Source organism: Populus euphratica, unplaced genomic scaffold, assembly GCF_000495115.2.
Source record: "Populus euphratica unplaced genomic scaffold, PopEup_1.0 scaffold60.1, whole genome shotgun sequence".
NCBI classification, from domain to species: Eukaryota; Viridiplantae; Streptophyta; class Magnoliopsida; order Malpighiales; family Salicaceae; genus Populus; species Populus euphratica.
In genome coordinates, this window is record NW_011499938.1 from 296,318 (window position 1) to 305,961 (window position 9,644).

A 9,644-nucleotide genomic window follows, 5' to 3' on the forward strand; every position below is an offset into this window, starting at 1 on the left:
GAAAAGTTGCATAGTATTTATCAAAACATTTTAGTTTTTAAGTAATTAAAGAAAAATCAACAACAGTAGAGTATTATAGAACAATATCATCATTATGTACTCATTAACATTTCTTTTTTACCAAAAAGAATATTATTTTCATCGGTTCATGGGATATTTTTTCCAAAATAAAAATTATTAGTCTCAAATTAGGCCTCATTCAATGTACCAATTTTCAAATTTGTCCCTACCCATCAAAATTAGTTAATATTTTTCCATCTAAAGTACCTATTATATACAATGAACAACTTACAATGATTTTAGATTCAAGGATTTTTTATTAAAAAATAAACTGAGGATTCAACTATGAAAACAGGTGATAATTAAGTTATACCAAAAGAAAAGATAAAAGATTAAAGAACTTCGTGTTTACTTTTAGTATTTTCCATCTCTAGTTTTTTTTATTATAAAAATACTTTTCTATAAAAAGCAATAAAACATGATTATTAAATAGAAATTTCACAAAAAAAATGAATAGTTATTTTTAAAATAGAGAATTAGAAAAATAAATATTTTATTATTTTTAATTTTTTAAAAATATATATAAATAAAAGCATGTATTTTTTATAAATATTTCATTTATAAATACGTTTTATTTATTTATTTATTTTGCAAAAACAAGTCTCAAGAATTAAAATTTCTTCAACCCAACAACACCCCCGAAAAATAACAAATTTGGTGATCGTTGACCACGGAGTACAATCTTCGCATGTGCCCATTAAAAAGGCTAGATTCATTCTTTTAATAGGTGGTCCTGTCCCCTGTCCCATCGTCCCAAGGAATCCATTTCTGCATCTCTCCCTCGCAACTTGCTGTAAAATCCTACATATATTCAACCGCTGAATATCGAGTCAGTCAACGATAAAAAAGAGCAAAACCAGAAATGGCAACCCACTCCACCAATCCTGCTCTGGATCCGGATCTAGACCAACCAGACAACCCCAATCACGAGTTTGCTCAATTCGGAGCTGGATGTTTCTGGGGTGTCGAGCTTGCCTTTCAGAGATTACATGGTGTGGTCAAAACTGAAGTAGGCTACTCTCAGGGTAACGTCCCTGATCCGACTTACAAACTTGTATGCACCAAAACCACCAACCACGTTGAGGTTGTCCGGGTCCAATTTGACCCTGAAGTTTGCCCATATACCAACCTCCTCTCTCTTTTCTGGTCTCGCCATGATCCCACCACCCTCAATCGTCAGGTATTGACTTGCTTCACTTTCCTGACAAATGGGTTTTAGATTTCCGATCCGTTGATGATTTTGTTTTGATTTTACAGGGTGGCGATGTGGGTACACAGTATAGATCAGGGATATACTACTACAACGAGGCTCAAGCTAAGTTAGCCCAGGAATCAAAGGAAGCTAAACAGTTGGAATTGAAGGATAACACGGTTGTGACGGAAATCCTGCCAGCAAAGAGATTTTATAGAGCTGAGGAGTACCATCAGCAGTATCTGGAAAAAGGTGGGGGTCGAAGCGCTAAACAGTCTGCTGAAAAAGGTTGCAATGACCCTATTAAATGCTATGGTTAAAACTTAAAATATAGCATCATTTGATGAATACTAGAATTATATACTATTGGGGCCAATTGAATGTGGAAAATTCATTTTGTTTCAGAATGGATTCCACATTTTAAACTGGTCTTAGCAGTTGATTTCACTCTACTAGGTTGTCCTGCCCACTTGCACCTAGTATCAATAAGCTCGTAGTGTGATGTTGTGTAGTGGTTAATGAATATTATGAAGACATCCTCGGTATCAATGAACTTTCCTGTTTTGTTTCATGTATTATGTTTCATTTATGCAGACAAGATATTCTTGAAAGATTTATTCATCCTGACCAGTAAATAGATTGGAATCATTTACAAATGTTTGTATTTATTCAAGAGACAAGAAAGCTCCAAACTTTGGTACAGTAAAAAAAACAAAAGATGAACTGACAGAAAATCTGAAGTCAAGGGTATGCGTGCAGTTTAATCTGTGGGTCCTTTAGGATTAGTTGAGGAGTTCTTGATTGGGTAAGAAGCCTCCATTGCGATACCACATAGTCCCGCTTTGTCAGAGATGTCAGGCTGCATCTAGCTGTAACCTTTTTTCTCCCCATTCAGGTGCCCAAGAATTACTTTAGTTCCATCTTTTGTTGTTCCATAGCCTACAATTGCAGCTCCATGACCAAGCTCTTTTTCATAGTCTCCAGTAATACACCCTGCATTGATGCAAGTGTTCTATCACAAATGGCTTTGCATTTCAGAATTTCTCAGCATCTTGGCTGGTGGCAATTCCTTCTTTCAATTCACTAGTTTTCAGGAACTTTTCTAAAGTTATAGCACCTCTCAGTAGAACAGGAAATCTGAACCTCCAGCATCAATAGCTATAGATACAGGTTGGTGGGCAACAACTTTGAGTAATGTATCTCGTTATTATGAAACGCATTTCCATGTTAATCAATAGATACTGCTGGCTTGTTCGCCTGCAAAACAAAAATAAAAAGAGTGTTTCTTGTAAGTTGTGCTGATACATACTCACGTCTAGTAGAACGTAACATGAAAACCCCCTTTTAACATTACAAGCTCCATCATGAGCACAGTAAGGATAATTAGCCACTGTTGTTTTGCCTCCACCTTTCTTAATGAACTCAAAAGCATATTCCTAAAACCAAAGATAAAAAAAGTGCAGCAAGTATGAGTTTCTTCATTTTCATTAATTTGCTAGACTAGGACGCAACACAAGATGGGATATGACTAGGAACTATTGATTGCCATCTCATAAAGAATGGAAGGAAAAGAATGGTGGGAGATAAGTAGATCAAACTTCAAACCAGAAACAGTAAAAAACATGAAAAATAAATGAAGTTACAAGTTCCTTAAGGGCATCGATTATCTATAATAATAATAATAACCGATAAAATTACAGCAATCACCATCATATAATTTTGATTCTTTTCATTCATATGAACTCCGCTCACTCCGTTTCTTTCGGGTTTTTTTTTCTTTTCAGAAATGAACTGTTAAAAAGATTATGAAATTGAGTGAAGTATTCTTTAAATGAGGGAATTGGTAGCTGATAATTAATTTATTTTGGTTTTTCCAGCAACTAGCTGACGAGATCATTTCTGTTTATTATTACGTTTGGCACTACTACTCTTTTCTCTAAGGCTTTGACTATTCAGTTTGGCAGCCAAGCACCTCTGTTTCTATTTAAAGTGAATTCATGCATTGCTACACTCTTCTGAAATGAACAATATCATATTGAAATTTGGAAACGGTAACTCCAGGCTCCGGTCACCACGTACCTCTGTACCTAAGAAGTCAGCCAGTCTTCTGATTTTCTCACCGGAAAGAGTACATGCTATAAACGTCCTCCTACTATAAACTACCCAGCTTACATCATCCTTAAACTGAAAAGTCTTTGCATCTATTTTCTCACACGTCATAGGTGTCCCTAAACTAGGTGAAAAATAGATGTTGCCCAATTTCATAGTAAATTACAACGATATCATTAGAAGAGTAAGTATTAGGTATAAATAGATGAAGAATATTTTAACAATTGAATAAAGAGTTGGTAAATACAAATGTGATGAAAGAAAAATTAAAGAAAGAGAGAGATTTGAAATTAGAGAGAGAGAACCAGGAGGAGAGAAAGAAAGGAGAAGAAAGAAGAGAAAGGAAAATAAAAGAGAAGAGAATTAAAAGAAATGAGTTGTTAAGGTAAGGTTTATGCTTTAGATGCTTTTGTTAGAAATAATGATTTTGAGATTAATTAGTTTAAGAATATTGTGAAAAACCCTTAGAAATTTATAGTTTATTTCTTAAACTTTGGAAAAACTATAAATTGATCTCTAGAGCATAATTCTATGTTCAGGATAGAATTGAAGTAAAATTTCATTATAGTTATGGATTTATAACATTCTCATTTTGATCCTCCAATTTAGAAAAATTACAATTTAACTTTAAAAATCTAAGAAAATTATAGATTGGTCCCTAGTTGAGATTTTAGTTTTTCATATTGGTTTAACGAATAATTGAGGTTTATTTGATAAATTATTATTAATTTTTATGATTTATTTTCTTTTAAATTAGATTTAAAAAAACTGTTTGATTTTTGAGTTTTTAGCAACAAAAAGACTAGTTTAGTTCATAAACATATAGGGTCATGGATTAGACCATAAATTAAGTAAATTAAATAGATTATATGTTCTTTTTTAGTTATTTATCGGTATGTCTCCTTTTGTATTTAGATAATTCTGAAATTTTACTTACAAGATATCAGTAAGATTGCATTTGGTATCTATTTCCTTGTTATTTCTACTTTTGATTCAGATGAGTGAATAACTTTTCATATACTAGAGAATTAGTACAAATACTTGAATTATTAATATGAAATTTATCGTGCTTCTTAGTAATTCTTATATTGTTATTTATTTCTTTTTTATGATTAAGCATGATCACTTGTTAAAATTGAATCTTTGATATAAACTATTATATGTTTTTAAATTGACAGTTTCTCATTTCATTGATGTTATGAGTTGATTCTTGGAATATGAATATATTTATTTGAATATGATATAAACTTATAATATGTCAGTCAGAATACTCATGTTAACCCTATTTGGTCGAGGGAGTCATCAATATGTGGTGATTAATCATCTCACAATACAGAACGTCATGCTTATTGTATTGTGATTTTTAACAAGCCTTACCTTATGATATTCTTGTTATGACTTGTTTATTCTTGTTATGGCTTGTTTAAGAAACTTTCTTATAAGAACTTAAATTCATTTGTGTGTGTGTGTGTGTGTGTGATTATTGTATTATCTCGTGTAAATTTTTATTGAACGTTATTTACTCATTGAATTATTGAACTCGCATTCTCATTATGTATTTTTTTTTAGGCTTATAGCTTGTTAGCATGTCACTTTTATTAGACTTGAGAACTTTTTTTTGTTGTAATTAATATTTTTTTCATTATGTCTAGTTAGTGCTCTGCAATTACGATATTTGTATTAACTCTTGTATTAAGATAATCAATTTATATTATAAGGTTAGTTATGTTATCATATTACATAGAACTCTATTTTGTTTATATAGGTAGAAAAGTTTATATGTAAGTTTGGGTTTGTATAAAGGGACCTTGTCTATGTGTCAGTCATGAATATGAAAATCAGGTCATGACAAACTTGGTATCATAGTGTCAGTCATGAATATGAAAATCAGGTCGTGACAAACTTGATATCATAGCCTTAGGTTAAAGAAACAGTAATATAATTAATTTTATAATAAATGGAGCATTAGGATCTATATTGTTTTTTCCGTTGCCTTTGAAATTATAAATTTTCATGTAGCATGTCTTCTTTAACTCTTTATATTTTGTGATAGATATGTTTTTATATAATTTCATGATAATTATCATGTTATTGTTCTAGCATAACTTAAATGTTCTTGTTTTTTTAATATGGAAAATGCCTAGGAATAAATAAATGGTTAGTACTAGCAGATTAAGTGACGATCAAGATGACATCTTTATTATGCAGTTGAGAAATACAAGGCAGAGGAGGGGTGGTGCACCCGTACCTTGACATGTTGATGAGATACCTTACCAGTGGAAGAGAAGCCTTAACAGTTAAAAAAGAAAAATATGGTTGGTGAAATAGGTGTGAGGGTAACTGACCTTGAACCTATTATAAAGTTTCAGCAACTTAGCCAAACCATGTGGACTTCAATAAAGTTTATTATAAAAATAGATATGAGAAAGGATAGAGATATACAAATATCATCCCACACTATTTAGGGAGTTAATATGCCATTGAATAAGGACTTCATGGAGTTGGTATCTTCTACCTTCAAATATCATCCCACACTATTTAGGGAGTCAATATGCCATTGAATCATTATGATGGACAACTTAGAGAATCCTCAAAGGCTCTTAGATTACATTTGGCGGCATTGTGAAGCATTAGGATGTACGAATCACTGGGTTGTGAGTTTGGTGCCGTTTAGGATGGAGGGAGATGTGAAAATCTTTTGGTTTGAAATAGGAAGAGAGCAAGGCCAGCAGAGACGTAGTGGACATGAAATGAGTTTAACATCATTTTCTTAAATAGATTTCTCTCTTAAAGTGTTAAGATCGATGCTTGACTTTATAGTTTGTGATTGATACTCGACTTTATGGTTTTGTGAGACTGTCTCAGGGGATCATGACATTTAATGAGTATGATATAAAGTTCACTCAGTTATCCAAATGTGTAAAACATCTTCTAATAATTGAGGAGTGGAAAGTGAAGAGGTTCATTAAAGGACTTAAATCCTTCATATATGTGGTGATGGTATCTCAGGTGTTTCCATCCCACTCCTTAGTTGTTGATAGCTCCAGGTTGATAAAGGCACAAGAATTAAAGAACATAGTCACAGGTTAATCTAAGAGCCTAAAGAAATGGGTCATTTTTTTAGACAACAAGGATCTAATGCAATTCCATCTAGGGAATGAAGTGACTGTCAGGGCTCATGGGTTCTAACAAAGATGGTGGCAATAATTTTTGCTTTGAAGATTTGAAGGCACTAGTATGGAAAAACTTGTAAGATCTTTACAGATCATAAGCGTTTAAAATATATCTTTCATCAAAGAGATATAAATCTAAAGCAAAGAAAATGGATAGAGTTATTGAAGAATTATAATTGTACCATATAATACCACCTAGGCAGGACAAATATAGTTTTCAATGCTTTGAGTAGAAAATCATCAAAGTGCTTAGCTTATATTGAGGAGGTACAAAGACCATTGATTAAGGAGATGCATGGGTTAGTAGATTGAGTCAGGTTTGACCTTAATGAAATTGGAGTAATGATTTCACACTTTAATGCAAAGTCAAACTTGTTTGATAAGATAAAAATAGCTCAAAAGAGAGATAATTCGCTACTCGGAATTAGAGATAACGTTTAACAGGGTAAATCTACATGTTTTGTGATTGGTGATAATGATATGTTAAGCTATGAAAATAGGCTTTATATACCTAATATAAATGATCTAGGGAGAGAATTGATGACAGAGACATCCGACAGTCTACACAGTGTATCCAAACTTCACCAAGATATATAAAAATCTTAAGGTATGTTATTGGTGGAATAGAATAAAGGCTCATGCAGTAAATTTTGTTTTTAGGTGTTTGACATATTAGATGGTAAAAGAAGGTATGTTATTGGTGGAATAGAATAAAAGCTCATGCAGTAAATTTTGTTTTTAGGGTAAACCTCAAAATTCGCTCAGGTTGTTGTAACCATTATTGATTCTATAATGAAAATGTGAGAGGATTACAATGGATTTTATGACAAGATTACCTAAGAGTCAGGAAGGTTATGATGAAAACGAGCTTTCCTTGTTCTCTTTCATGTTTCTTACATTGTGCAATTGAAGTTCTTGAAACATTTATTCATCTTCAATATGTAGTATAAGATTTTAAGCAATTAGATCAAATGGGTGACATGTTATTTTTAAGATGCCAATCTGATAAAGTAGGAAAACAACTGAAATGGGTAGCAAATCTGAAACCAAATCATATTGAATGTGTAGTTCAGAATTTATCAAGATCCGGTTCCTGAAGGATTAGTTAAGGAGTCCTTGATAGGATATCGCATGTGTAGTTTAGAGTTCATCCTTGGGGGAAGATCTGGCTCCTGAAGGATTAGTTGAGGAGTTCTTGATGGGATACGAAGCCTCCATTGCAATACCACAGAGTCCCTCTTTGTCAGAGATGCCACGCTGCATCCTGATGTAACCTTTCTCTCCCCATTCAGGTCCCCAGGAATTTCTCACGACCCAGTACTTAGTTCCATCAAGAGTTGTTCCATAGCCCACAATTGCCACTCCATGATCCAGCTCAGTTCCGCATTCTCCAGTAAATACACCCTGCATTTCACATTAACTTTGTAAATTTATTAACTCATCTAAAATAAGCATGTAAATATTTTGTTTTAAATGCTAGTCATTTTTCCGACTACACAAATGAACATGCCAGTTTATCATCTTCGCACAGTGGGAATGCTTGCATGGAATTGAAATTAACAAAGTATTTCTGTGACTTTCTGAAATTCACCTCCGAGTAGAACTGGAAATCTGAACCCCCAGCATCTATGGCTACAGATACTGGTTGGTTTGCAGCAGCTTTCAGTAATGCATCCTCATCATTTTCAGGAACTTTCTCATACCCATCAATAGACACTACCGGCTTGTTTACCTGTGAAAACAAGAGTTTTACTTTTATTTTGTGCCGATCATAATTTAGTTCAATGTGACTGTAATATGAAATAAAACCTTTTCAACATCACAAGTTCCATCTTCAGCTTGATAAGGATAAGTAGACTCTGTTGTTACACCTCCCTTTTTCTTAATGAACTCAAAAGCATATTCCATTAGCCCTCCATTACATCCTTGATTTTCTGTAGTGTCACAATCCACCAACTCTTGCTCAGACAAAGATACTAGCTTATTTGTCTTAATATAATTAATACCCTCAACTGCAACTATGGTTGAAAACGCCCAGCAACTTCCTGTACCACATTGAAAAGGATTTAAGGATTAAACTGCAAGCAAGAAAGGATCAAAATAAGCATTGCTGTTTTATAATAGTTCTATGCTCAAATGTAGCCTTTCTTTCTACTTAATCAAATATATTTTTTGTTCCTTTGTACATTGGTGCTGGATGCATGAACGAATTATAAAATAGAAACAAATAAGGTGAACCTTCACTATAAGAAATAGAAAATGAACCTTACCACATTGACCCTGGTCCTTAACGGCAGTCACAGCACCCTTCTTCCTCCAGTCAACAGATGATGGGACTTTGTCAACCTTCTCATACATGAAGCTCCCATTTCCTCGAGTTGTCGTCCCACAAAACATCCTATGACGTTTAACCTTCGAGCCAGCGTAAACAGACCTAAATTCGTGGTTAGTCATGTCTGCAAACTTGTTCAACTTCAACTTATAGGGCTTATCCATCTTGTTAGTTTTGTGGACATGTATGACATTTTCCTTGAACACATTGAAAAGCTTGTGTTTCTCATCAAGACTTGTAGAAACAGTGTGGTGACTCCTCCACCTCTCATATAAATCCCACAAACTTTCCTCAGATTCCAAATCCTTTCCATGAAAATCCAAACTTTCAGTGATTCCTAAAACCAAAGCTAAAGAAAGAGCAACAGGTAAGAATTTCTTCATTTCCATTTGCTAGACTAGAACTCAACACAACATGGGGTATAAGAAACTACTATTGATTGCTCTATATAGAGAAATGAAACAATAGTGGAAGATATTTAGATCAAATTGTAGAATAGAACAAAGGATAATAAATAAAGAAGTTACAAGTTTCTTATGGGCATCGACTCTGTATGCATATAAAGGAGGATATGGTGATAGTGTTCTTATAAAAATGGAGAACAAACTTCGTGTACACTTGGAGTGATTTCAGATATACAAGCAAGTACACATATAAACAAAGTCTAGTTCAATTCCCATGGAGGAAAAGGGAAGGATACAAGTTGTGCAGTTAACATTGAGAACTTCTGGGCATAGGGCATTTTACAGGATGATCCTTGCATGCAAAACACGCTATT

At 33.4% G+C, this 9,644-nt stretch overlaps 2 protein-coding genes across 2 annotated transcripts; one reads left to right on the top strand and one right to left on the bottom strand.

Annotated features, from left to right (window-relative positions):
- The first annotated feature begins 856 nt into the window (after window positions 1-856).
- LOC105136701 (peptide methionine sulfoxide reductase-like) lies at window positions 857-1,869 on the top strand. The gene is made up of 2 exons (XM_011042139.1): window positions 857-1,240; window positions 1,318-1,869. Exons 1-2 carry the CDS (start codon window positions 923-925, stop codon window positions 1,570-1,572), a joined length of 573 nt encoding a protein of 190 aa, XP_011040441.1. The 5' UTR covers window positions 857-922; the 3' UTR covers window positions 1,573-1,869.
- Window positions 1,870-7,480: 5,611 nt separating this feature from the next.
- On the bottom strand, window positions 7,481-9,356 carry LOC105136702 (vignain-like). Its single transcript, XM_011042140.1, has 4 exons — window positions 8,805-9,356; window positions 8,344-8,579; window positions 8,126-8,266; window positions 7,481-7,938 (listed from the first exon to the last, which is right to left on the bottom strand). Exons 1-4 carry the CDS (start codon window positions 9,253-9,255, stop codon window positions 7,675-7,677), a joined length of 1,092 nt encoding a protein of 363 aa, XP_011040442.1. The 5' UTR covers window positions 9,256-9,356; the 3' UTR covers window positions 7,481-7,674.
- Between the last annotated feature and the right edge of the window lie 288 nt (window positions 9,357-9,644).